This window comes from Wolffia australiana, chromosome 17 (assembly GCF_029677425.1).
Source record: "Wolffia australiana isolate 7733 chromosome 17, ASM2967742v1".
NCBI lineage: Eukaryota > Viridiplantae > Streptophyta > Magnoliopsida > Alismatales > Araceae > Wolffia > Wolffia australiana.
This window is the reverse complement of record NC_135851.1, coordinates 4,119,148-4,146,924: the sequence shown is the minus strand read 5'-3', so window position 1 is coordinate 4,146,924 and position 27,777 is coordinate 4,119,148. Positions and strand designations below refer to the sequence as shown.

The window sequence follows — 27,777 nt, the reverse complement described above, 5'->3', positions numbered from 1 at the left end:
TTTGGCTTACTCGTTTCTTACTTTCCCTTCATCGCTTTTTGTCGTTGTAGTGAGGGGAAGAACCCATATGAGGATATCTTCCCCTCCCATCTACCTTAGTGGTCCTTACAAGCCCTTTTATTTTCTTTCCTTTTCTTTTTCTTTCGTTTGTTGTTTAAGGGGACCCATTTCATCCTTCCTATATAAGGGAGGGTTGGGCGCCCCCCACCAAACTGACTCTTTGATTTTCATTGAAAGGTATAACGTATTCGGAATTCCAAGAGTCACGTTCGTGGAGGAGAGGAAGAAGAAGAAAGAAGGAGGAAGAAGAAGGAGAAGGAGGAGAAGGAAGAGGAAGAGGGAGAAGAAAGAGGAGGAAGAAGATCCGCCGCTGACCGTGCTCCGCTGCCCGCTCGTGCGCTGCCGCCATCCCACCCCATTGCCGTCTCGCGCGTCGCCGCCGATCTGCGCACCGCCGCCATCCCATGCCCCGCGCGGTCGCCTGCCCGCGCGACGCTGCCGCCCCGCGCACCTGCGCCCGTGCTCGTGTCGCTCGCGCACCGCCGTTGCCCTGCATATCTGCGCAGCTGCCATCCGCGCGCCTGTGCACTGGCCGTGTTCCCTTTGCACGCCTCCACTGCCGCGCCCAAACTGCCTCTACCACTCGCGCCCACGCGCCGACAGTGTTCCGCTTGCACATCTTCCGCGTGTTGCCGTTGTCCTACACGGCCGCGCGCTACGCGTGTAGTGCCCGCACACCGCTAGCGCGTTGCCCGCGCCTTGCGCCGCATCGCTCGCTCCTGAGCTGCCTCTAGCACCGTGCCTTCCCCGCGCCGCACCAACTCCGAGCTCAGCGCTGCAACCAGCCCCATGCCATGCCTATCAGTCACGCCCGTGTCACCCCACTGCACCCCGCGCCAGGTCCAAGCTCTATACCGTGCTCGCGCCTTGCACCGCACATTGCGCTGTCGCTACCTGTGCCTACGCCTCGCCCTAAACCTACCAGTTATCTTCGAAACTTGTGGATACGAAATATACGTCGCCAGCGCGACGAAGGTACCCCCTACCCTGCTACCCTTTTGTCTCTTACTTTCTTTAGTGCATCTTTTATTTGCCTCCTCCGCGCTCAGGTTAGATATAGGTGAGAGCGAGACAGGTTGAGAAAATGACGATAATTATCACAAGAGTCTTACCTGCCCGGTACGAGTCGGGTTCTCCCGACGCGTGTGAGCATATTAGCGGGGAATTCTTAATCGGCGACGTACTCGCCCTCGACCTTCTTGGGTGGGGTCTGCGAGGTCCGTTTGACATCACCAGAAGTGATCCTATCATTCTCTGGAACTGCAACACCGCACTTCAATGCACGCATCATCGTCATCACTTATACCTGTTCATCTGCATTGCTCGGACGACACTCATCGTCATCGTCCGATCGAGATCCTGATTTGATACCGAGCTGCTACCCTCGATGTCAACCTGACGACGTCTTGACAACCTCCGGCATCAAATTGGTATCAGAGCCGGGCTGTGGTCGCCCACAGCACGTCTCCGACTTCGCATCCGCATTTAGTTGCATCCGCATCGCATCGTCTTTTCGAAAATTCATATAGGAATCCCAAGAATGGACATAGAGACGCGACTCTCACGGATGCCACAACGCAGAGGTTCTACCTCCCCGCGATGAACCAAACCGTCGCACGACGAGAGAGGCAATGATACTGCCCTCTCGGGACCCCAACCGACGACCCCGGTAGCTGACGCCGTCCTACCGCATGTCGAGGCCACAAGGACCACACCCGACGGTACGGGTGCTCCCGGTACATCAGGCCCACCGGAACTTCCCAGTGCGTCCCGCGAGCCGTAATACTCTCCACGCGGCTCACCGCGATTCCTCGAGAGCACCATGCTAATATTCGCTTCAAGAGAGGCTGTCGGACGAGCAGGGAGCCTACTTCCGCGCCATGACTGCTAGGATGGAATGCATGGAGCGTATGTTCACCAACCAACGGATGTCCGAGCACAGAGCTGACGTGGGTCCGGCCGCCCAAGGGTGACCTCGCAACCCGTCATGGGTTGCTCGACAAGGACCCCAAGGGAGGCTCATCCACGACCTCGATGATGATTACGAGGGTTTTGACCGCCGTTCAGACGGAGTCCCTCCGCACAGACGCCTAATCAGAGAGCTAGCACGAGAGCCCCAGCATATCCGTGCTTGGAATATGCAGCACCCGCGGGACGACCCCGCCCGCGGGTATGACGTGGACCGGCCGGTCCGCCCGGACCCTTACGTCCGTCGATATGATCGCGACATGGACAACGACTATCCGGTCCGTCGATACGACCCCATCCAGCCCCGTGATCCTAGGATGGTTGACCCACCGAGGCGCTGTGACGACTATTTCCGGCCGCCCCCACAACGACACTATGGGGTTGACGATGTCCCCCTACACCCACATCACGCGATGCATATCGACCGCGCACCTTGTGATGGTCCTCCCCACCTTTGGGATGACCGCGTTTACGAACCGATCCCACCCCGTCGCCACATGGAGCTGCGACGTGGAGACTACCCCGTGCCCGAGTGGCACTTGGATGATGATGAACGTCGGCGTGAGGAGCACCGTGCATGCATCCAGAGTAGCGTGCGAGCCGACGTTGCCGTCTTTGAGGGCTCTCGGAAGCCCAAGAGTTCATCGACTAGGAGTTGAACATGAACTCGTATTTCCGGTGGTATCGCATGGATGACGACCTCTATGTCGAGTATGCGGAGATGAGACTTGGCGGACAGGTCAAGATCTTTTGGGAGAACGAGCGAGTTGCCGCCGAGCGACGAGGACGACCCATCAAGTACGTACCTCGGTAGTACCAGATGTCCCTCTTTCTCTCGTGGCTCGACCTCAAGCAGGGTCGACTCGCGGTGACAGAGTACATCAAAGCCATCAAGGAATGTCGGATGCGCTGCCACTTCGTGGAGGACCCACGGATCATCATTGGACTTTTCGCCCATGGCCTCAGACCTGCCTTGCGCAGTAAGGTCCTCGAGTGCCAACCGGCCGAAGTCGACGAGGCTTACCTGATGCGAAACGCTGTCGGCCGGGATCGAACGGCGCGCTTCAGGTCACAGGAAGTGATGATGCAGTGTATGAGGTGATATCCAAAATAATGCATGATGAACAAGTGATATAAGAGTTCAAGAGACAATGACGTAGATCGGGACGATCACCCGGGAAGATTGATCCAAGGACCAAACTCCCAATGACCCTCGGAATCTACTAGACGTCTAGACGAGAGGGGCGTCTGACGGCCCTGGTAAGTTTGGAATTTAAAAATTGAATGACAAACCGTTTACCTCAAGAAAAGTCCTGCTCTCGTCAACAGTGGCTATTCCTATTCCAATGTCACTTGAAGAATTGCGGCAGAGGACGCGATAGTGGACGACGGCACTGGAACAGGTAATAATACCGGTTAAGGATGGAGAGGAGACGAGCTGACCTGATAAGCACTTAGTCAATGGCGTCCCCAAATTGCGGCGTAGCGGAGGGCTCGGAGACGAGATATGGTCTGCCGGCGTCCGGTGCGAGCTTGGTGCACGTCGCAGCAGAAGGAGTCAAGGAGACGGTCCAAGGGCAGCCGAAGGCGACGGACCACCGGTGTCGGGGACACGGGAATTTGCAACCCCGAGAAGGACAGAGGGGCGCAGCGCTGTGGGACTGAGCATGGCGCGGTCGCGGGCCACGACGCGGGCGTGGTCCTGCGGCGCAGTCGCGGGCCTGCGGGACGGGACGCGCCGCGATGCAATCGCGAGGCTGCGGCGCAATCGTGTCCTCGCGGTGATGCCGCGGTGCCACGGCGTGGCGCGGCCTTGCAGGGGGAATGCGGGATCGCGGCGCAGCGTGGGTCGTTAGCGCGTCGCGGGCAGCGACTTGGGGGGGAATGCAACTGCGGGGGAAGGGGGGGGGGTGCGGCGCGTGGCGCGTTTGGCGTGGGTTTCGGGGGCTGGCAGAGACAAGGATGTTGGACGGGGTCGAAGGAAGGCTGGGCGATGAGGGTTCAAGGCAATGGTTGGGTGGAGGGGTGAAAGAAAGGCGAGCAAGAAGGTGAGGGTTCAAGAAAGAGGGGGCAACAGCGGCGAGAAGAAGGATGGGAGGGAAAACGATCAAGAAGATGCGGAAGGAGTGGAGTGGTGGGCGAGGGGCGATTATGACCAAGAAAGGAGTGATGGATATTCAAGAACGGTAGAGGATAGTGTATGGAGACCAAGAACAAAGACGATGGAGAGGAGGGTTCAAGAAACGATGAGAGAAGATCAAGAAAAGGGTCGTAGTTTAAGAAACAAAGGGGAAGATGGTGGGGAAACGATCAAGGACGAGGGGAGAAGACGATCGGGATGGTAGGATGAGGAGGGTGACGGTGTAGGTGGGAAATCAAGAACCTGGCGGAGGAGTTCTTGACGGAGTCGCGGGCGTTCCTCCTCGCTGGAGGCTGATGTCCCGATGCCGCACTGTGTCGTTGCTGTCGCGAACCTCGAGGATGCCCAAAGTGATCTCGATCGGAAAACTCTCCACTCTTGACTTGATGACTTCTTGAAAATCTTGAACGTGCCAGAGTGATCTCGATGGCACGGTTGAACACGTCCCGCCCGGAGTGATCTCGACGGACAAGACGTGGGCTCTACCCTCTCCGAAGTGATCTCGACGAAGAGACGGGGCTAGCCAAACCCCCTACTCTACAGCTACGATAAGGGGGAAGATCTCTGAAAATACTTTTCAATTTCAAAAACTTCCAAGTAGTCCCTTGGGCATGCCCTCCCCTTATATAGCGAGGAGGGGTGCCAAGGAGACGTGGGGAGAGGTTGAACCGTCATGAGACGTGGTTCGACCTCTCCTTACAAAATCAAAATACAATCTTTAAAATAAAAGAAAGACGAGGATGGGCCCTACGATACTGGCCCAATCCATAATTCGAAATGCAAAGAAAAAAATACACAAAGAAAAACAATATTTGTTCGAACCTACCCGGAGTACTTAAACCCCGGGCTGCGGACGTCGGCACGAGCTGTCCGACGTGGTTGCTGGCGAGTCGTTGTCGGTCGTCCGGCAGATGTCGTCATCGTCGTCAGGTCGTCGTCGGCAAGATGGTCCTCCATCATCCTCCCGGGGTGGGAGGGGCTCGACTCCGGCGAGCGAAGCTCCGCAAGGTCCCCTAGTGGCAGCAGCAAGTCCGGCCGAAGTCGTCGCAAATCCTCCTCGGAGATCCACGTGTCGTCGGAAGAAGGTCGCCCCTGCCAATGGACTAGAAAAGTGCGGCCAACTCGCTCCCCCTCAGCGTTAATTACCTCCTGCAGTACCGTTTCTATCGCGTCGTGCCGTACAAGGATCGGAAACGGGGAGGTGGGTGGTGAGCTCTCACTCTCTTTGCTACTAAGGCTCGACTGGCTGTGAGGCTCGATGATAGGTGGCGAGGGTTGGTAGCGGGATAAGTCACTGACGTTAAACGTCGAACTAATCCCCCAAGTTGGCGGGATGCTCACGACATAGGCGTTGTCGTTGATCCGTTGGGCTATCGGGAAAGGCCCGGCGCTACGAGCATGGAGCTTCGTAGCGACCCCAGGAGAGTATCTCTCGGGCCTCAATCTGACCAGGACTAGTTCTCCCTCGGAGAACGTCACAGACCTACGACTCTTATCTGCCTTAGCCTTATACTGCTCGTTCATAGATGATATGCGTGAATGAATGTCATGATGCATGTTCCTAATGTACTCGGCAAATTCTAATGCATTATCTGAAATTCTATGTTTGTCATGCAATGGTATGAGGTCAAGGGGCCTACGCGGTAGTTGACCATAGATGATCTCGAATGGCGCCTTGCCCGTAGTGCGGTTCACCGAGTAATTGTAAGCAAATTCTGCGCGAGGCAGAACCTGATCCCATGCAACAATATGGTTGCCGACAATGGATCTCAATAAGTTACCGAGGCTGTGGTTCACAACCTCGGTCTGACCATCCGTCTGAGGATGATAAGCTGATGAAAATTTCAGTCGTGTTCCCATGAGGACCCACAATGTCTTCCAAAAGTAACTAGTGAATTTAACGTCTCGGTCAGAGACGATAGTCTTAGGTACGCCATGTAGCTTGACGACGTGGTCGAAGAAGAGTCGGGCGATCCTCGATGCATCGAAGGTTTTCGAGCACGGAATGAAATGGGCCATCTTTGAAAAACGATCGACCACGACCATGATGGAGTCGTGACGCCGGATTGTCTTAGGTAACCCTAAGACGAAATCTAAGCTGACATCGTCCCAAGGTTGATCGGGAACCGGGAGGGGGGTGTATAACCCAGTATTCTGCTTCGTGAGTTTGGCACGAGAACAGGTAAGGCACCGTGATACAAACCTCCCAACGTCTCGCTTGAGAGATGGCCAGTAGAATTTTTCTTCAAGGGCTTGGATGGTCTTCGCAACTCCAAAGTGACCACTTAGTCCTCCCGCGTGGACTTCATGGATCAAGAAGTCCCGGATGGACGTTCTTGGTATGCACAGTCGTCGCCCGTAGAACAGATATCCGTCGTCCAATAAGTAATCCTTGGACCGAGTCGGGGAAGAGTTCGTGAGTGATGCATAGACGTCGGAGAAATCTGGGCAGTCGGTATAGTTTTCTTTTATCCTGTCGAAACCCAAGACTGATGGAGGACCATCTCGAGGACGATGCCACGATGACGAAGAACTATCTCGAGGATGACACGACAGGATGTCGTCAGCCACGCCGAGCAGCTCGCGCCGACGCTCGCCACCCGGGGTTTAAGTACCCCGTGTAAGAACTTTTATCTTTTTACTTATGCTCATTTTCATGTGTGTTTGTATTTTTGGATTCGTGGACTGGGCCAATGTTGTTGGGCCCCGTCCTCGTCATTTTTACTTTTTATGTTTGTATTTTGAATTTGTAAGGGAGGCCGAACCACGTCTCGCGACGGTTCGTCCTCTCCCACGTTCACTTGGCACCCATCCTCACTATATAAGGGGATGGCATGCCCAAGGAATACCTTGGAGTCATTGTTGAAAAGTTTATTCACAATTCGTCTCCCCCCCTATCGTAGAGAGTAGTGTAGGGGGTTTGGCTAGCCCCACCCCACGTTGAGATCACTCCGTGGGTAGAGCCCACGTCTCCCCGTCGAGATCACTCCGAGGGAGACGTGTTAAAGCGCGCCGTCGAGATCACTCCGGTGCGAGGAAAGAGTTTCAAGAAGTCGCCGCCATCAAGAATCGAAAGAGGCCTTCGTCGAGATTACTCCGGGGGTCTTGGGAGATTCAAGAAGCGTCGTCGACACGTCATCAACTTGGGAAATCTGCTCCGTCGAGGGAGCACACCCCAGATCCGTCAACAACTCCTCTTTCTTGGAGGGTTCTTGGTTGTTACAGTTCAAGAAAGCCATTTCTTGCCAAGCGCGCGCCTTGTGCGCCCTCTGCTCTGACTTTTGTTGCACACCACCCGTGGACTCAGCTCTCTGCTGGTAGTTACGACCGCACCGTCCGCACCCGGTTTTGTCCTCACCAACGACACTCGTCCGCACGACCCGACACTAAGCATCCGCTCGACGACTTGGACGCCTTGGACTAAGCGATACAAAGGTCAGTCTCGTCTCCCCTCTATAAACTCTAGTATTATTATCTTCGACAGTCTCGTCTTCCCCTATCGCGTCCGCTACCATGATATTCTCGAACATCATCGGATAGGACTAGCCACCTTGTCGAGCATAGGGATTCTTGTGGTAGACGGACTGTCATCCGACTTGGACGCCGAACGCTCCAGGGCTGTTAGATGCCCCTCACTTAGTAGACGTCTAGTAGGTCCAGCGGGTCATTGGGAGTTTGATCTTAGGTTCACTCGTCTCTCATTGATCGGTACGGCCGACGTCGCTATCCGTCAAGTCCTTATCTGCTCATTCGTATTTTCTCATCATTCGGCTTACATCCCATACATTCGCATCATAACCCTGTGACGTGAAACGCGCCGATCGATCCCGGCCATCGTCGTTTCACATCAAAGACTTGGGTGGTCATGATGCTAAGAACAATAGGATGTCTACTAAGCGCATCAGCGACTACGTTGTCTTTGCCCTTCTTGTGGCGGATGACGAAGGTAAAGTCCTGTAGATAGGTGATCCACCTCGCGTGGCGATCGCTGACCTTCTTTTGGTCGTGCAAATGACGGAGAGCTCCGTGATCCGAGAAGAGGACGAACTCCTTCGGTAGTAAGTAATGGCGCCAGTGACGGAGGGACTGGACGAGAGCGTAGAACTCTCGGTCATAGTTATCGTACCGCTTGCGAGTGTCATTCAGCTTCTCGCTGAAAAACTTGATCGGGTGTCCTCGCTGGCTAAGCACGCCGCCAATGCCGACTCCGGATGCGTCGCAGGCGACCTCGAAGACGTCACTAAAATACGGTAATTTTAGGACCGGAGCCTCGGTCATGAGCTTCTTGAGAAGCTCAAAGGCCTGGTCAGCTGAATCGGTCCACTCAAATTTGTCGCTCCTGAGGATGTCCGTAATAGGGGCGGTGATGCCGCTAAAACCTGGTATAAAGCGTCAATAAAAGGTCGCCAATCCGATGAAGCTCCGTACATCGTGGATGCTCTTCAGCTTTGGCCATGACACTATGGCCTCGACCTTAGACGGGTCGGCGGCCACTCCGCGTGCTGATAAGATAAAGCCTAGGAAAGAGACTTCGGCTGTGAAGAAGGAACACTTCTTCGGATGCGCGTAGAGCTTCTCCCGTCGCAGTGAGTCGCAGACGTGCCGTAGGTGCTGTGCGTGCTCCGTCCTAGTCTTACTATAGACTAGGATGTCGTCAAAATAGACGACGACAAATTGTCCGATGAATGGCCTAAGCACCTCATTCATCAACCTCTGGAAGGTGCTCGGTGCATTGGACAATCCAAAGGGCATCACGTTCCACTCAAATAGTCCATCCTTGATCTTGAAGGCCGTCTTCCACTCGTCTCTCGGTCTGATACGGACTTGGTGGTAGCCGCTACGTAGGTCTATCTTAGAGAAGATAGACGCGCCGACCATCTTGTCGAATAAGTCCTGTACTCGAGGGATGGGAAAACGGTATTTCACCGTGATTTTGTTGGTGGCCCGTGAGTCACAACACATCCTCCAAGTGCCATCCTTCTTGGGGGCAAGCAGTGCCGGCACGGCGCAAGGGCTGAGACTCTCCCTGATTAGGCCCTTCGCTAGGAGCTCCTTTACCTGCGAATATAACTCCTCGTACTTAACCGGGTCCATCCGGTAGTGTGGCAGGTTTGGGAGAGTAGCCCCGAGAACTAAGTCAATGGCATGCTGGATATGTCGAAGTGGCGGGAGCTCGCTAGGGAGCTCGGCCGGGAACACATCACCATGCTCCCCAAGGAGTTGGACGACTTCCGAGGGCGGAGCGTCATGGTCGGGCATGGTAGGTCCGTCTGCTAAGGTGATAGCGTAACAGACCGGTGGTGGGTCGTCGATGTCCTCCAGCTCCCGTCGGAAAATCAAGCCATTGGTGACAATGGCAGTAGGTGTGGGGCGCGGGGGCGTGGATGCTGATCGCGTGGGCAGCGAAGGTATCCGCACCGAGGGGTACCAAACCAATCGGCGCCCACCATAGATGAACGAGCAAGTGTTTGCTCGACCGGACAACTGTACGTCGTGGTCAAATAGCCACGGTCTGCCCAAGATGATGCTACCAATTTTCATTGGTAGGACGTCGCATTGGACCTTCTCGTCGTAGGTACTCATCTTCAGCGGCACATAACATTGCATCTTGACTGGAATGGTCGATGCGTCGATCCATGAGACCTGGTACGGCGTCGGATGGGGTATCAACGGTAGCCCTAATCGAGTTGCCGTATCCTCCGATATGCCATTGATGCAACTTCCACTGTCGACCATCAGCTTGTAGGTACGTCCTCCAATCTTGACGTACGTGTGAAAGATCGACGTTCGCTGCGCTACGTCGACTGGTCGGGTAGCCACGGTGTTTGATGACTCTAAAATATGTCATCAAATAATCAAGTTCTTAAGTTTAAATTCATTACAATTATCTTGTGAATTCATGCTAAGTTCATGCATATGTATTGTTTTATGAAATCACTAACCCCACTTGATTCAAAGAATCAAGTGGAATATATTTAACATTTTATGGCTAGTGAACATTCAGAAACAGGTTAAGAAGATCAAGGAAGAGAGGAGGATCAAGAGAAGTGGGCAAAAATTTGAAGTGGCAAAAATTACGAAAATGCCCCTGGGCATGACTTAAGAGAAAACCTATAAATACTCTCTTGAGAGAGGAGTTTAGGTGTTCAGAATTTTCTCTAAGGAAACAAGGGCTTGGAGAAGAGGATTTCTGCACCCTCCAAGAGCTGCTGAGCATTGGAGTTGGGAGGAGAAACAAGCTGAAGATTAACTGAAGATCGAAGACCTCCACCTCGCCGCAAGGAAGTGACCTTGGTTGGAGTGAGTTCTTCAGTTCAGTGGTGTACTCTTCCCATTTCAGACAATCTCAGTTGGGGCTGGAGAATCATCAAAGGTTCTTCAGCATTTCCCAATCTGTGTTGTTGCTTTGTGTTAGTTTGAATATCAGTTCATAGTTTTTGTGTTTGTTTGTGTTTGTTTATTCCTTTGTTCAAGCTCCTATCAATCTACTCCACCTATCAGAAACCTATCTGCATGAACGAAAGTTTGCTTGAGCTCCTGTGCAGCGCAAGGGGCAGGCACCTGTGCGCGCACGCCGCAGGCACCGCTGTGCGCTCGCGCACAGCAGCTGCAACCGCTGGTCGCACGGGCTTGTGCGCTTGCGCCGCAAGTGTTGCCGCACACCACAGGACGTGCAACACACTTGTTCGGCGTGTTGCAGGCGGGTGGGCGCTTTTGAGGCCGTGGCCGCGAGCTTGTGTCGCGCAGCCACGAGCCCACTCTGTGCACGCAGCTGCTTGCACCGCAAGCAGTTGTGAGCTCGTGCAGCTTCCCCGCGAGCTGCAGGTTCTGGTCAGCATAATCAAACACCTGTTAGGTGTTTGATGAATTGACTAGACCGTAGTTGCAGCCCATTTCATTATTTAATTGAAACTATAGGATTCTGCTTGTGGTTAAACTCAGATTCTAATCTTGGAGTAATCCCGAGTGGTACAAGCTCTGGAAGAATTATCGAATTGGACTGTAGATATTTCTTTCCATTGCTGAAATTCAACATTCTGATCTGATAATTCAAAGTGAACCGAAGACATTTTCTGCTGTTTCTCTGCTCCACGAGGATCGACCTCACTCTCCCTAAGCCGTGAGGTTATAAATTTTGTTGTATAAGCTCTCAACCTCACACGATTATCTTGCTAAATAACCAGTAAAAATCACAGTAAAGTTGAGCTTATCAACTGGCGCCGCTGCCGGGGAGCACGGTATAACAATAGGAATTTTTATTTTCTTTAAATCTACAGTCAATTCTCTGAATCTACAGTCATTTTTTGCAAATCTACAGTCATTCTCCTGAATCTACAGTCATTTTTTTTGCAAATCTACAGTCATTCTCCTGAATCTACAGTCATTTTTGTTGATTCTCCTAGAGCTGCAGGACTTAACAATCCTCAGCCTATTTTTATTCTAACCGTTTGCTGAAGATTTATGGTAGTAACACGTTCAGGAGCTGGTGAAAAATCTGCAGAGAAGGACATTAGAGACACCTCTCTAGATTCTACAGTTACAGAACCTGAAATTCAGCAGGAGAATATGGCTGAAGAGATTCATCAGCATCATGAAAGGAGAAGGACCATGCTTGACAGGTCGACTCCGTCGAGAAGCCTACGTCAAACTGATGTAAATCTTAACATCGGTGACGGTATCTCCTTTCGATATGACAATGCATTAATTCATTCCTTACCTGAATTTAATGGACTGCCTGCTCAAAATCCCTTAGAATTTCTTGATGACTTCCATATTAGGTGTTCATCTCAAAACGTTCCAGGAATTTCTACAGAAATTTTAAAAATGAAATATTTTCCTCTAACTTTGAAAGACAAAGCATTTTCTTGGTATTGTAATTTAGGAATCACCTTTAACTCATGGGATGAGATGCAAGGAAAATTTCTGCAAAAATTCTACCCTCTCTCCAAAACGAATTTCTATAGAAGGGAAATTCACAATTTCCATCCTCATGATGGAGAAGCTTTTAGTGAGTCATGGGAGAGATTCAATGATTTGTTGAGGAAATGTCCTCACCATGGCATTGAACAATGTCAATTAGCCCAAATATTTTATGAGTCTCTCTCTGATTTTATGAAAAACAAAGTAAATCTCGCTACCGGTGGAACGTTCTATACTGCATATGAGGATGAAGTTTTTGATATTTTGGAGAGTTGCAGAAACTGATTTGCAGGAGATTGGAGCCAATCAGAATGGGAGGAATGTGCAGCCCAAGAGAGCAGGAGTTCTGCAGGTCAACGCCAAGGAGGAGAGCTACAAGCGGGCCTAAGGAGACCAACCAGAAATTGGAGGCGCTCACCTCTACCCTAAAGAATGTCTTCCTAGGTAACTCTCCCATCATTAAAGCTAAGATCTGCTCTCTCTGTTTTAGCAGGGAACATGAAGATGGAGCCTGCCAAGCCATGGAAGAAGAGGTGAAGGCCTTCAATCAGCCGCAACAACCATGGGCAGGTCAAAAGCGGCCAAATTTCCAAAACGGAGAGGCCTTCCACCAAGGAAACAAGTCGGCAGCTCAACCCCCGTTCCAGCAGAGACAACAATTCCAGCACAGGCCTCCACAACAGTATCAGGTTTCATCTCAAACTCAACCTGATTTCTCTACATTAACCCCCGTCATTTCAGATATGATCGAAAAGCAAAACCAAAAGTTGCGGGCGGAGATGGAGATGCGAATGCAGGTGATGATGGAGTTCCAGACTAAACAAATGCTGGAGTCACAAGAGCAAATGAGGAAGCTGCTGGAGAGTTTCAGGCCACCCTCTGAGTCCCAAGGTATCCTTGCAGAAAACACTTGCACTTCTCAACATTTTCCTACGAAACCCGTCATCAATCCATGCAATTTGCATCATATTCAGCATTCTAGCCATGAAGAAATGGATGAATTGGATCCTGAAGTTCTGGCAGCCTCAAGATTGAGGAATGGAAAGAACTTCAGGACCCCTATAGGTATTCTGTAGAGAACGCTAGGAAGAAAGAGGAGTCAAGGGAGCACGAAGGAGAGGATCTTCCCGACGGTGATGAACCCTTACCTTCCACAAGTGGGCAACACATACCTTATCCCTCTGCCCTAACGAGAAAGAAACCTGTCTTTGATTATGAAAACAGGTTGTTAGAGAACTTTAGGAAGGCCACAATGACAGTCACTGTGGAAGACATGCTTAGGTGTGCACCATCACTTAAGAAATATATTAAGGACTCTTGCACAAATAGAGCAGTAGGAAGTTGTTAAACTTTCGAAAATGCCGCTAGCATTTTAAATGACATACCTATAAAAAAGAGGGATCCTGGTGCCCCTTTTATCACTTCTGACATAGGAGGAAAGACTTTTTCAAAAGTCTTGTTAGACACAGGAGCAAGCATCAGCATCATTCCGACAGCATTGTATGAGGAATACGGCTTCGGGGAGCTTGAAAAGAGACATATGGACTTACTCTTAGCCGACCGGGCGGTCAGGCAACCTGAGGGACGATTGACTGATGTCACTATCACTGTAGAAAATTGTGAAATTCTTGTAGATTTCATAGTAACTGATGTAAAAATTTCAGGAAACTTTAGCTTGGCTCCTATCATTCTAGGAAGACCGTTTTTAGTGACGGCTAGGACTATCATGGACTGGGAAAAGGGGACTGTCGAGTTTAAGATAGGGAAGGAAAGAGTTCAACTTGACATCTCTAGAATGATGAAGTGCCCCTTAGGGAGCAATGAAGAGCTCAGCTTCTGCACAGAAAATGAAGGAGAAGAGGGAAGAGTGAAGGAGTACCTATCCAACATAGAAAGTAGAGAGCTAGATGATGAACTCTTAGACTCTGCAGAAGTAAAAGCTCACCCAGAACTTAAACCACTTCCCTCTACCCTCAAGTATGCCTATTTAGACTGTACAGAAAGTTTACCTGTGATTATATCTTCATCCCTCACTCCAACACAAGAAGAGAGCTTACTCAAAGTGCTTAAAGAGCATAAATCGGCCATAGGGTGGACTTTTGATGACATCAAAGGAATTCCATCTTCAATTTGTGAGCACAGAATATTTCTAGAAGATGAAGCTAGACCCTGTAGAGAACATCAGAGGAGGTTGAATCCTCACATGAGAGAAGTCCTCGAAAAGGAAATTCTCAAGTGGCTTAATGCCGGCGTCATCTATGCGATTTCCGATAGTAGATGGGTAAGCCCGGTACATATGGTTCCTAAGAAGTCAGGAGTGACTGTTGAGCTGAATGATAAAGGAGAAGAAGTGCAGAAGAAGCTAACCACTGGGTGGAGGGTGTGCATTGACTATCGGAAATTGAACAAGGCTACCAAGAAGGATCATTAGCCATTACCCTTCATGGATCAAATACTAGAAAAATTATCGGGGCAGCATTATTTCTGTTTTCTTGATGGTTATTCAGGATATAACCAAGTGAATATCCATCCTGAGGACCAAGAGAAGACGACCTTCACGAGTCCTGTAGGGACATATGCCTTTAGGCGTATGCCTTTCGGGCTATGTAATCGCCGCCACATTCCAACAATGCATGAATGCACTCTTCTCCGATCTAGTGGGGGAGTGCTTAGAAATATTTATGGATGATTTTTCTGTATTTGGATCCACATTTGAAAACTGCCTCCTTAGCCTCACCAAAGTATTGAAGAGGTGCATTGAGTCGAACCTCGTACTAAGTTGGGAAAAATCTCATTTCATGGTGCAAGAGGGAGTAGTGCTGGGCCACATGGTAAGCAGCCGTGGCTTGGAAGTGGACAAGGCCAAGATCGAGGTCATCCAGGGCCTTCCACCTCCAACCAACCTAAAAACCCTTAGGGGTTTCCTCGGCCACGCGGGTTTCTATAGACGTTTTATCCTTGATTTTGCTAAAATTTCTAAACCGCTTACAAACCTTTTATCGTCTAAAAATAATGATTTTGAACTAACACTAGAGGCTAAGAATGCATTTGATAAATTAAAAGAAGCTTTAGTAAATGCACCTATCTTGCAAGGGCCCGATTGGACCCTTCCTTTTGAACTAATGTGTGATGCTTCTGATTTTGCAGTAGGTGCAGTGTTAGGTCAGCGAATTGACAAGAAACCCGTGGTCATCTACTACGCCAGTAGAACATTAGTGGATGCACAGCTGAATTATTCTACGACCGAAAAGGAACTACTGGCTATTATTTTTGCATTAGAAAAATTTAGGTCTTATTTGTTAGGAAGTTAAATTACTGTTTTTCTGATCATGCAGCTATTAGATATTTACTAGCAAAGAAGAAGGCAAAACCTAGGTTGATTAGATGGGTGTTACTATTACAAGAATTTGATTTGGAGATTAAGGACAAGCGAGGATGTGAAAACGTAGTAGCAGATCACCTCTCTCGAATTTTAAACACCCAACCTGCGTTAATAAACGATGCATTTCCGGATGAACATGTCCTAACCGCACAAGGAGCATCGCCTCCTTGGTATGCGCATATTGTCAATTTCTTGGTTTCAGGACAAATTCCAACAGGTTGGACGTCTCACGAGAGGAAGAAGCTGCTTAAAGATGCAAGATTTTACTTTTGGGAAGACCCGGAGCTATTCCATCAAGGCCAAGATCAAATTTTTGAGGCAAAGGCCCCCGAGAGCGAGCAAAGGAGCATCTTGGAATTCTGCCATTCCAAACCTGGAGGAGGACATTACTCCGCTAAGGTAACCGCACATAAAATTGTTGAATCTGGTTTTTTTTGGCCTACGTTATTTCAAGACGCTCAAAAGTTTTATAACACATGTTTATCATGTCAAGCATCCATCAACATAAGTAGGAAAGATAGAATGCCCCTACAACCCATTCTAGAAGTAGAAATATTTGATTTATGGGGAATAGATTTTATGGGACCTTTTCCTAGTTCAAATGGGTATGAATATATATTGATGGCTGTCGATTATGTCTCCAAATGGGTGGAGGCCATCCCCTCAAAAACCAATGACAGCAAGGTAGTGACTAATTTTATTGAGAAACATATTTTTTATAGATATGGATGCCCACGAGCGATCATTAGTGACGGAGGATCACACTTTACAAATTACAACTTTAGGAACCTCCTCAAGAAATTTGGTGTTCATCATCGAGTCACTACCCCTTATCACCCCCAAGCGAATGGCCAAGTGGAATTATGCAATCGGGAGGTTAAGAAAATTTTGAGGAAAATAGTGCGTCCAGATGGGAAAGATTGGTCTAGGAAGCTCGACGAGGCATTATGGGCTTATAGGACAGCTTACAAAACCCCTCTCGGCATGTCTCCCTTCCGCCTTATCTTTGGCAAAGCTTGTCACCTACCACTTGAGTTAGAACACAAGGCCCTTTGGGCTATTAGAAAACTCAACCTAGATTTGGATAGAGCCGGCAAGCATAGACTTCTTCAATTGAATGAGTTAGAAGAGTTAACAAATGAGGCTTATGAGAATTCGAAGATTTATAAAGCCAAGATGAAGATGTTTCATGACAAGAGCTTGAGGAGAAGAATCTTTGTGGAGAATAAAAAAGTATGGCTGTACAACTCTAGACTAAAACTCTTTCCAGGTAAATTGAAAACGCGATGGGATGGTCCCTTCCTTGTTCAGCAGGTTTTTGAGAATGGAGTCGTCACAATTTTAGATCCTACGTCTCAAAGACGATTCACTGTGAACGGGCAACGGCTCAAACCCTACTTAGAAGAAGAAGATCTTCACAGCCCCATGAATATTACGTTAGAAAAGCCATCGCATGATAGCTCATGATCCGATTAGTTTTTGTTTTTACTACATTTCCTATTCTCTATGCTTGGTTATTTTCCTTGTTTTGTTTTTGTTTCTGCGTTTTTGTTTCTGTTCTCGTGTGCAGCCACTCCGATCCACGCCCACCTAACACGTCACTGGACAACACGCATGCTGATCGCCGCCCTTCCTTCCATGGTTTGGTAGTCCTTTCTCCTTCCTCTCAATTATGATTTGTCATGTAGGAACATGCCTTTTATTGAGGGGGGGAGGGGAGTACATTTACATGCATTATCCATGAAATTTTTTTCGTTTTTGCATTCACAAACCATGGATATTTGATGATCTTAGGAGATGATTGTCCAATGATATGCATGATAATTCGATTCTTTTCAAAAGGGTAGAAATGCAAGAGTGGCCAGCTAGGGAATCCTAGGTGAAGTAAGCCTAGCTAGGTGCACTACGATCCATACCACGACAGTCATATCTATTACCATTATACTTCTCTCACCTCACCATCCACCTCGGGTTGAGTTAGCACTTACATGCACAAAAATTTTTAGCTTTAGTGGAGAGTAGGGTTAGTGTTAGCTCATTGGCAGTATTATTATGACGTGAGTGAAGCTCCCTGACCCATGAAGGATACATAACCGTCGGGGGAATAAGCTGCCGGTCTACTAAGGACGGCACATGGGTAGTGGATAAGCGCCACCAAACTATCAAGTGAAAGCTGCACTGCGCATAAACAAGCAAAAGCTTGCATCATAGTATTAAAGTTGATTGTCATCAAAAATGACCAACAAGCAGCAAATGCCAAATAAAATAAAGGTGAAAAAGCTGTCTCCCATGTGTTTGAGCCGATGCTACTATAGCCATAGTATTGAGCTAGCATTAATACCACTCTCTACGCCTCGTTCAGTAGTGCGCTTGGGGTGTTAACTCGATCTTATTCCATATACTATGTACTTACTATATGTACTCCATAGATCATGTGCACTTAGTTGAGGTTTAAGGCTGAGATAGATCCTAAATTTCTTCTACGCTGGTCAATTTTAATTGCTGAAAATACTCCTTGAGAAGAGCATGAATCAAAGTTACCGGAAGTCAAAATTCACCTTGAGATCATCTTCTATTCTCACCTGCATGTCATTACTAAGGGACTAGTAATGATCTAAGTTGGGGGGTGTTTGATGACTCTAAAATATGTCATCAAATAATCAAGTTCTTAAGTTTAAATTCATTACAATTATCTTGTGAATTCATGCTAAGTTCATGCATATGTATTGTTTTATGAAATCACTAACCCCACTTGATTCAAAGAATCAAGTGGAATATATTTAACATTTTATGGCTAGTGAACATTCAGAAACAGGTTAAGAAGATCAAGGAAGAGAGGAGGATCAAGAGAAGTGGGCAAAAATTTGAAGTGGCAAAAATTACGAAAATGCCCCTGGGCATGACTTAAGAGAAAACCTATAAATACTCTCTTGAGAGAGGAGTTTAGGTGTTCAGAATTTTCTCTAAGGAAACAAGGGCTTGGAGAAGAGGATTTCTGCACCCTCCAAGAGCTGCTGAGCATTGGAGTTGGGAGGAGAAACAAGCTGAAGATTAACTGAAGATCGAAGACCTCCACCTCGCCGCAAGGAAGTGACCTTGGTTGGAGTGAGTTCTTCAGTTCAGTGGTGTACTCTTTCCCATTTCAGACAATCTCAGTTGGGGCTGGAGAATCATCAAAGGTTCTTCAGCATTTCCCAATCTGTGTTGTTGCTTTGTGTTAGTTTGAATATCAGTTCATAGTTTTTGTGTTTGTTTGTGTTTGTTTATTCCTTTGTTCAAGCTCCTATCAATCTACTCCACCTATCAGAAACCTATCTGCATGAACGAAAGTTTGCTTGAGCTCTGTGCAGCGCAAGGGGCAGGCACTGCGGCGCCGCACGCCGCAGAGCACGCTGTGCGCGCGACAGCAGCTGCAACCGCTGGTCGACGGGCTTGTGCGCTTGCGCCGCAAGTGTTGCCGCACACCAGCGGACGTGCAACACACTTGTTCGGCGTGTTGCAGGCGGGTGGGCGCTTGAGGCCGTGGCGCGAGCTTGTGTCGCGCAGCCACGAGCCCACTCTGTGCACGCAGCTGCTTGCACCGCAAGCAGTTGTGAGCTCGCAGCTTCCCTGCGAGCTGCAGGTTCTGGTCGTGCATAATCAAACACCTGTTAGGTGTTTGATGAATTGACTAGACCGTAGTTGCAGCCCATTTCATTATTTAATTGAAACTATAGGATTCTGCTTGTGGTTAAACTCAGATTCTAATCTTGCGGAGTAATCCTGAGTGGTACAAGCTACTGGAAGAATTATCGAATTGGACTGTAGATATTTCTTTCCATTGCTGAAATTCAACATTCTGATCTGATAATTCAAAGTGAACCGAAGACATTTTCTGCTGTTTCTCTGCTCCCTGAGGATCGACCCTCACTCTCCCTAAGCCGTGAGGTTATAAATTTTGTTGTATAAGCTCTCAACCTCACACGATTATCTTGCTAAATAACCAGTAAAAATCACAGTAAAGTTGAGCTTATCAGTAGCGGAGGAAGTGGAACCCACTCGCGGTGTGCTAGTGGATTCCCCAACCACTCGAGCATCCACGGTGGCGACGGGATAGGTAGCGGTAGGAGCGATCGGCGTGATCTGGATGTATCCTAGGGGGTCATCCAGCTCATCGCCATCGGGTTCCTCGCCCGGGTACTCATCGACCTCAAGGTCGTCGTCCTGTTGGTCCTCAGCGGGTTGCCCGTGAATGTCCATAACCATAAGTGACGGGCAGTCACTGCGGCGATGTCCGAACCCCTTGCACTTGAAACACTGCATGGGCTCTCTGGAGGCGTTCGGAGCACGAGCCGTAGATAGGGCCGACGGGGTGGCCGGTGCTGGTACCGGGGCGGTGGCTGGCGCGGCCTGTGCTGGCGGGGTCGGGGTGGTACTGGTCGTCCTGGGCGCCGGCCCCAAACTCCGGGTCCAAGTGGTGCGCGATGGAGCCGCTGAAATCGTGGAGGAGGCCGGTCGAGGAGCGGGCAGGGCGGAGGCGGTGAGGCTCTCTGTACTGAACTCGTTGCTCTCAACGAGGCTGTATGCTAAGTCTACCGTAGCCAGGTTCTGCTCCAAGACTCGGGTGCCCAAGTCCTGTCGTAACCCGTGAATAAAGAAAGCGATCTGAATTTGTGGGCTGTCCACAAATTTGCATCGCATCCTATACTCCTCGAATTCTACGATGTACTCGGAGACCTTGCGTTTCCCTTGACGCAAGTTCATCCAGCACAGCATCAGGTGCGTCATGTACAGCTTAGGGACGTATTTGTCCGTAAGCTTACGTGACATCTCGGCCCATGTAAAGGGTGGATCTCTGCGCTGTCGTGCGGCTTCCTTCTCGTTCTTCCAAAAGATTTTGGCTTGCCCTCCAAGCCGTGCTTTGGCGTACTCCACACAAAAGTCGTCGTCCATCTTGTACCACTGAAAGTAACTCTCCAAGTCTGATTCCCAATCAGTGTAATCTTTCGGGTTCCGGGAACCGTCGAAGATAGGAACCTCCAGTCGTACGCTCTTCTGTATCATGGCACGGTGCGCCTCACGTCGTCGCTCGTGTTCGTCGTCGTGACGACGAGCAGGGGGATGGCGTGGAGCACCTCGGGGATGATCAAAATCATAGGAATCCCCATAGTGGTGGTCGTCTCGTCGAGGTGGGGCAGGTCGGTGCTGTCTCTCCATGGGGTACTCGTCACGATGATGGTATCTCGGGGTTGACGCAAGTCGTGGTGGATATCCATTTTCCGGACGATATGGATGATCAGGATATCGGGGATATCGATGATCATCATCCGGGTACGGGTCTCGTCGAGGTAGTGGATCGTAGTCGGGGCCATGCCTCGATGGAACTCGAGGAGGGACTTGGACATCTCAGTAACGGTCCGGCACGTGGACGGCTGTGGCTCTGTGATGCGGTGGGTAGGCGGAACTACCACCGTAGGTGGCGGCGTCCGTGTGTCGGACGGGTGGTGGATCCTGCGGGCTCCCCGGGCGGGACGAGTAATGGGGTGCGTTTCGCACCGGAATGCGGTTGGGGTTGTCAGCCCTAACGGCACGAGGATCGTGCAACTGTCTGCCAGGGTCTCCTACGGGATAGGGGCGCCTATCCTGATGGTAGGTGTAATCGTAATGCCCGGTGTCTCGCCTATCATCCGGTAGCGGGGAACGACGTCGGTCGCTGCGGTGGTCAACATAATCCTGGACGGGGCCTCTCCGGCGGTCTTCGCGGTAATGATCCCTAGGTGGGGACCGTCGTCGGTCCCTTCGTTCCTCCGGGTAGGCGTAGGTAGTCGGTGGCTCCTCAGGGTAACGTGGCGGTTGCTCCTGGACGGGAGGGTCCCTCATGGGGGCCTTGCCCGGTCATTGGGTCACTTCACGAGCCATGGGCTCGTCATAATGCTCGGTCGCCGTGACCCTACGAGTAGGAACGGCGGCGGAGGAATGCCGGTCTTCCGAAGATCGATGCGCCGCGGGTGCCGGTTCAGCTCCATCTATCGAGTCCCGAGGGGCGGGACCTCGAGATAGGGGAGGAGGAACAAATGCCTCCTCCGGATCCAATGGCTCGTCCGGTGGCTGCTCACTAAAGGGATTCTCGAGGCGAGGATCCCCCATGACGGGATCGTATTCACGATCCTCGTCTCTATCCAGATAGTCGGTGTCCCGACATTGGGCTCGCGTACGAATCATTCTATGGTCAACCATTCACGTCTAAAAATAATCTAGGGGAGATGCACGTGATGGATGAGATGCTATGACGTGTAATATGCGAATGGATTTTCAAGATATGATATGCGCAATATATCAAAGCGTAAAAATATCCAACCGACCGTGCTAAGCAAGAGCTAACACGACCGGCTCTGATACCAATATGATGCGAAACGCTGTCGGCCGGGATCGAGCGGCGCGCTTCACGTCACAGGAAGTGATGATGCAGTGTATGAGGTGATATCCAAAATAATGCACGATGAACGAGTGATATAAGAGTTCAAGAGGCAATGACGTAGATCGGGACGATCACCCGGGAAGATTGATCCAAGGACCAAACTCCCAATGACCCTCGGAATCTACTAGACGTCTAGACGAGAGGGGCGTCTGACGGCCCTGGTAAGTTCGGAATTTAAAAATCGAATGACAAACCGTTTACCTCAAGAAAAGTCCTGCTCTCGTCAACAGTGGCTATTCCTATTCCAATGTCACTTGAAGAATTGCGGCAGAGGACGCGATAGTGGACGACGGCACTGGAACAGGTAATAATACCGGTTGGGGCGGAGAGAGGAGACGAGCTGACCTGATAAGCACTTAGTCAATGGCGTCCCCAAATTGCGGCGTAGCGGAGGGCTCGGAGACGAGATATGGTCTGCCGGCGTCCGGTGCGAGCTTGGTGCTCGTCGCAGCAGAAGGCGTCAAGAGCGGTCCAAGGGCAGCGAAGGCGGCGACGGACCACCGGTGTCGGGGACACGGGAATTCGCAACCGAGAAGGACAGAGGGGCGCAGCGCTGTGGGACTGAGCATGGCGCGGTCGCGGGCCACGACGCGGGCGTGGTCCTACGGCGCAGTCGCGGGCCTGCGGGACGGGACGCGCCGCGATGCAATCGCGAGGCTGCGGCGCAATCGTGTCCTCGCGGTGATGCCGCGGTGCCCGCAGCGCGCGCCTTGCAGGGGAATGCGGGATCGCGGCGCGGCGTGGGTCGTTAGCGCGTCGCGGGCAGCGGCTTGGGGCGGAATGCGACTGCGGGGGAAGGGGGGGGGTGCGGCGCGCGGCGCGTTTGGCGTGGGTTTCGCGGGCTGGCAGAGACAAGGATGTCGGACGGGGTCGAAGGAAGGCTGGGCGATGAGGGTTCAAGGCAAGGGGTGGGCGGAGGGGGGAAAGAGAGGCGAGCAAGAAGGTGAGGGTTCAAGAAAGAGGGGGCAGCGAGAAGAAGGATGGGAGGGAAAACGATCAAGAAGATGCGGAAGGAGTGGAGTGGTGGGCGAGGGGCGATTATGACCAAGAAAGGAGTGATGGATATTCAAGAACGGTAGAGGATAGTGTATGGAGACCAAGAACAAAGACGATGGAGAGGAGGGTTCAAGAAACGATGAGAGAAGATCAAGAAAGGGGTCGCAGTTCAAGAAACAAAGGGGAAGATGGTGGGGAAACGATCAAGGACGAGGGGAGAAGACGATCGGGATGGTAGGATGAGGAGGGTGACGGTGTAGGTGGGAAATCAAGAACCTGGCGGAGGAGTTCTTGACAGAGTCGCGGGCGTTCCTCCTCGCTGGAGGCTGATGTCCTGATGCCGCACTGCGCCGTTGCTGTCGCGAACCTCGAGGATGCCCAGAGTGATCTCGATGGGAACCCTCTCAATTCTTGACTTGACGACTTCTTGAAAATCTTGAACGTGCCAGAGTGATCTCGATGGCACGGTTGAACACGTCCCGCCCGGAGTGATCTCGACGGACAAGACGTGGGCTCTACCCTCTCCGGAGTGATCTCGACGAAGAGACGGGGCTAGCCAAACCCCCTACTCTACAGCTACGATAAGGGGGAAGATCTCTGAAAATACTTTTCAATTTCAAAAACTTCCAAGTAGTCCCTTGGGCATGCCCTCCCCTTATATAGGGAGGAGGGGTGCCAAGGAGACGTGGGGAGAGGTTGAACCGTCATGAGACGTGGTTCGACCTCTCCTTACAAAATCAAAATACAATCTTTAAAATAAAAGAAAGACGAGAATGGGCCCTACGATACTGGCCCAATCCATAATTCGAAATGCAAAGAGAAAAATACACAAAGAAAAACAATATTTGTTCGAACCTACCCGGAGTACTTAAACCCTAGGCTGTGGACGTCGGCACGAGCTGTCCGACGTGGTTGCTGGCGAGTCGTCGTCGGTCGTCCGGCAGATGTCGTCGGTCGTCCGGCAGATGTCGTCGTCGTCGTCAGGTCGTCGTCGGCAAGATGGTCCTCCATCATTACCACTTAGTGGAGCATATGGACCCTCCCGTCGATGACACCCCGGCACCTAGCGCGAACATCGCGTCCCAGAACCCATCCATCCGGACCATTCCCACTCGTACTACACCACCCGCGACTACACGGGTTACTCCGACCACTGGGGGGCAAGGAACCGCCCCCGTCACCTCCGTGGGGTCCACCCCACTAGCTCGGGCCGCCACTAGCGATTTACCGGTCTGGAGCACCGCCGTTAGCCAAGCACACGTGACGTGCTACAAGTGCTAAGGAAGAGGACAACGGGCCAATCAATTCCCTTCTTCAGCACTTTTGATCAACGCCGGAGATGTCGAACATGATCACATTGATGGAGCGGACACACCACAGGAGGATCACTACCACGGAGACACGGAGTACGCCCTCGAGTATGAGGAGCCTGATGGTCAGGTCGGGTATATACAGATTATCGAGGCACGAGAGACCCCCTTTGTGGCACCCCGTGTGTCCAACCGGCTGTTGGCCAACATCCCCGTCAATACATCCGGCACCAGTAGAGCGCGACCATCGCCGCGTGTTACCAATCCCGCTTGGACTCCTCTGGCTGCACCACAGCCGGTACCGTTCGTTGATGCAGCCCTTCCGCACCTCGATCTTCTATACGTATATCAAGAAGATCATGGACAGTGGGAGTTGCATCAACGCCATCTCCGACACAATGGTCACGAGACTAGGGTTGGTTGCGATCGAGCACCCCACTCCCTACGACGTCTCGTGGAACGACGCTTCTTCACTACCAATGAAGCATCAATGCCGCGTTCCGTTGAAGGTGAGTGCCTACGCTGAGGACGTCCTCTGCGATGTACTCCCCATGAAAGTGGGGAGCATCATCCTAGGCCGTCCTTGGTTGTATGACAACGATGTCACCTTAGCCGGGCGTGCGAACACCTGTTCGTTCCTGTACCAGGGACGACGGGTTACATGACACCCATATGCCATGAAGCCGGCGAGCAAGCCGGCCGCGACCAAACCCGTAGGGTTAATGGTCATCAGAGGGCCCTTGTTCACCCGTGACCTAGGTCGTGAGGGTGATGACACACCCTTGTGTCTCGCCTTCACCCTCGACGTCCCCGCTGACCCTCTAGTTACACCTCATTCACCAGAGGTCGAGGCTCTCATATCGGAGTTTGGAGATGTCTTCTCGGATGAGCAACCTAGTGGATTGCCCCCGATGTGGAACATACAGCATGCAATTGACCTAGTCCCCGGCGTGTCACTACCGAACCTACTGCATTACCGCATGGAGCCGCTGAAGTACGAGGAGTTACTACGGCAGGTCAGGGAGCTCTTAGAGAAGGACCTTATTCAGGAGAGCCTTAGCCCATGTGCGGTTACGACACTCTTAGCTCCGAAGAAGGAAGGCACATGGCGTATGTGCTGCGATAGTCGTGCCATCAACAATATAACAGTCAAGTACCGTTTTCCCATTCCCCGAGTCCAAGACTTATTCGACCTGATGGCAGGATCTACTATCTTCTCCAAGATAGATTTGAGGAGCGGATACCATCAGGTTTGGATTCGTCCTAGCGAGAAATGGAAGACAGTCTTTAAGATAAAGGACAGGTTATACAAGTGGAGTGTAATGCCATTCGGCCTCTCCAACGCGCCTAGTACTTTCCAGCGCCTCATGAATGAGGTACTACGTGCGTTCATAGGGAAATTCATAGTCGTCAACTTTGAAGACATCCTCGTCTACAGTCGATCGAAATACAAACACCTCAACCACCTTCGGCAGGTTTGCACTGTCTTCAGGAAATTCTCAGCACCTCGAGCACCTCAAGCACTATCTCTATCTCTATCTCTAACTCTAGCTCTATCTCTACCTTCATCTCTATATCCATCTCTATCTCTATCGCTATCTTAATCTCTATCCCTATCCCTATCTCTATCTCTATCTCTATCTCTATCTCTATATCTATCTCTATCTTTATCTCTAACTTTATCTCTATCTTTATCTTTATCTATTTCTCTATATCTATCTCTATGTCGATCTTTATCTCTATCTGTACCTCTATTTCTATTTCTATCTCTATCTCTATCTCTCTCTCTATCTCTATCTCTATCTCTCTCTCTATCTCATTCTCTATTTTAGTCTCTATCTCCATTTCTATCTCTATCTCTATCTTTATCTCTAACTCTACATATATCTCTATCTGTATCTCTCGCTCTAGCTCTATCTCTATCTTCAACTCTATCCCTATCTCTAGCTTTATCTCTATCTGTATCTCTATCTATATCTCTATCTCTATCTCTATATCTATCTCTATCTCTATCTCTATCTCTATCTCTATCTCTACCTCTATCTCTATTGCTATATCTATCTCTATCTCTAGGTCTATCTCTATCTTTATCTCTACCGACATCTCTATCTCTCTCTCTCTATCTCTATCATTATCTCTATCTCTATATCTATCTCTATCTGTATGTCAATCTCTATTTCTATCTCTTTCTCTATATCTATTTCTATCTCTATCCCAATCTCTATCTCTATCTCTATCTGTATCTGTATTTCTATCTCTATCTCTATCTCCATCTCTATCTTTGTCTCTATCTCCATCTCCATATCTATATCTATCTCTATCTCTATCTCTATCTCTATCTCTATATGTATGTCTATGTCTATCTCTATTTGTATCTCTATCCCTATCACTATGTCTGTCTTTATCTCTATCTTTATCTCTATCTCTATCTCTATCTCTATCTCTAGCTCTATCTCTATCTCTATCTCTATCTCTATCTCTATCTCTATCTCTATCTCTATCTCTATCTCTATCTCTATCTCTATCTCTATCTCTATCTCTATCTCTATCTCTATCTCTATCTCTATCTCTATCTCTATCTCTATCTCTATCTCTATCTCTATCTCTATTTCTATCTCTATCTCTATCTCTATCTCTATCTCTATCTCTATCTGTATCTCTATCTCTATCTCTATCTCTATCTCGATCTCTATCATAATATCTATTTTTCTCGCTATCTCTATATCTAATTCGATTTTATCTATATTTCTCTCTATATCTCTATTTTTATCGCTATTTCTAAATCTAATTCTATTTTTATCTCTACCTCTATCTTCTTTTTTATGTCTATCTCATTGTATTTTTATCTCTATCTCTATCTCTATCTCTATCTCTATCTCTATTCTATTTGTATCTTTATCTCAATCTCTATCTCCATGTCTACCTCTATCACTATCTCTATCTCTATCTATTTAGATATCTCTATCTCTATCTTTATCGCTATCTCTATCTTTATCTCTATATCTATCTCTGTCTCTATCTCTATCTCAATCCCAATCTCTATCTTTATCTCAGTCTGTATTTCTATCTCTATACCTGTTTCTATCTCTACCTCTATCTCTACATTTATCTATATCTTTTCTCTATTTTTTTCGCTATCTCTATCCCTATCTCTATCGCTTTCTATATCTCTATCTCGATATCTATCTCTATCTTTATCTCTATCTCCATCTGTTTCTTTATCTCTATTTCGATCTGTATCTCAGCCACTATCTATATCTCTATATCTATCCCTACCTCTATCTCTATGTCTATCTCTATATCTATCTCCATCTCTACATCTACCTCTATCTTTATCACTATCTCTATCTCTTTCTCTATCTCTATCTGTATCTTTGTATCGATCTCTACCTTTATCCCTATCTCTATCTCTATCGCTATCTTTATCTTTATCTCTATATTTATCTCTATGTCGATCTCTATCTCCATCTGTATCTCTATTTATATTTCTATCTCTATCTCTATATCTATCTCTATATCTATCTTTATCTCTATCTCTATCTCT

The 27,777-nt window shown here is 49.5% G+C and overlaps 1 protein-coding gene and 1 non-coding gene across 2 annotated transcripts; both read right to left on the bottom strand.

Annotated features, from left to right (window-relative positions):
- Window positions 1-1,228: 1,228 nt before the first annotated feature.
- Window positions 1,229-20,513, bottom strand: LOC144714665 (uncharacterized). Its single transcript, XM_078589445.1, has 4 exons — window positions 19,454-20,513; window positions 8,719-10,002; window positions 8,024-8,547; window positions 1,229-1,333 (listed from the first exon to the last, which is right to left on the bottom strand). Exons 1-4 carry the CDS (start codon window positions 20,511-20,513, stop codon window positions 1,229-1,231), a joined length of 2,973 nt encoding a protein of 990 aa, XP_078445571.1.
- On the bottom strand, window positions 12,125-12,230 carry LOC144714705 (small nucleolar RNA R71). The gene has a single exon (XR_013584442.1). It is a non-coding gene; the product is annotated as a small nucleolar RNA R71 (small nucleolar RNA).
- Window positions 20,514-27,777: the final 7,264 nt, after the last annotated feature.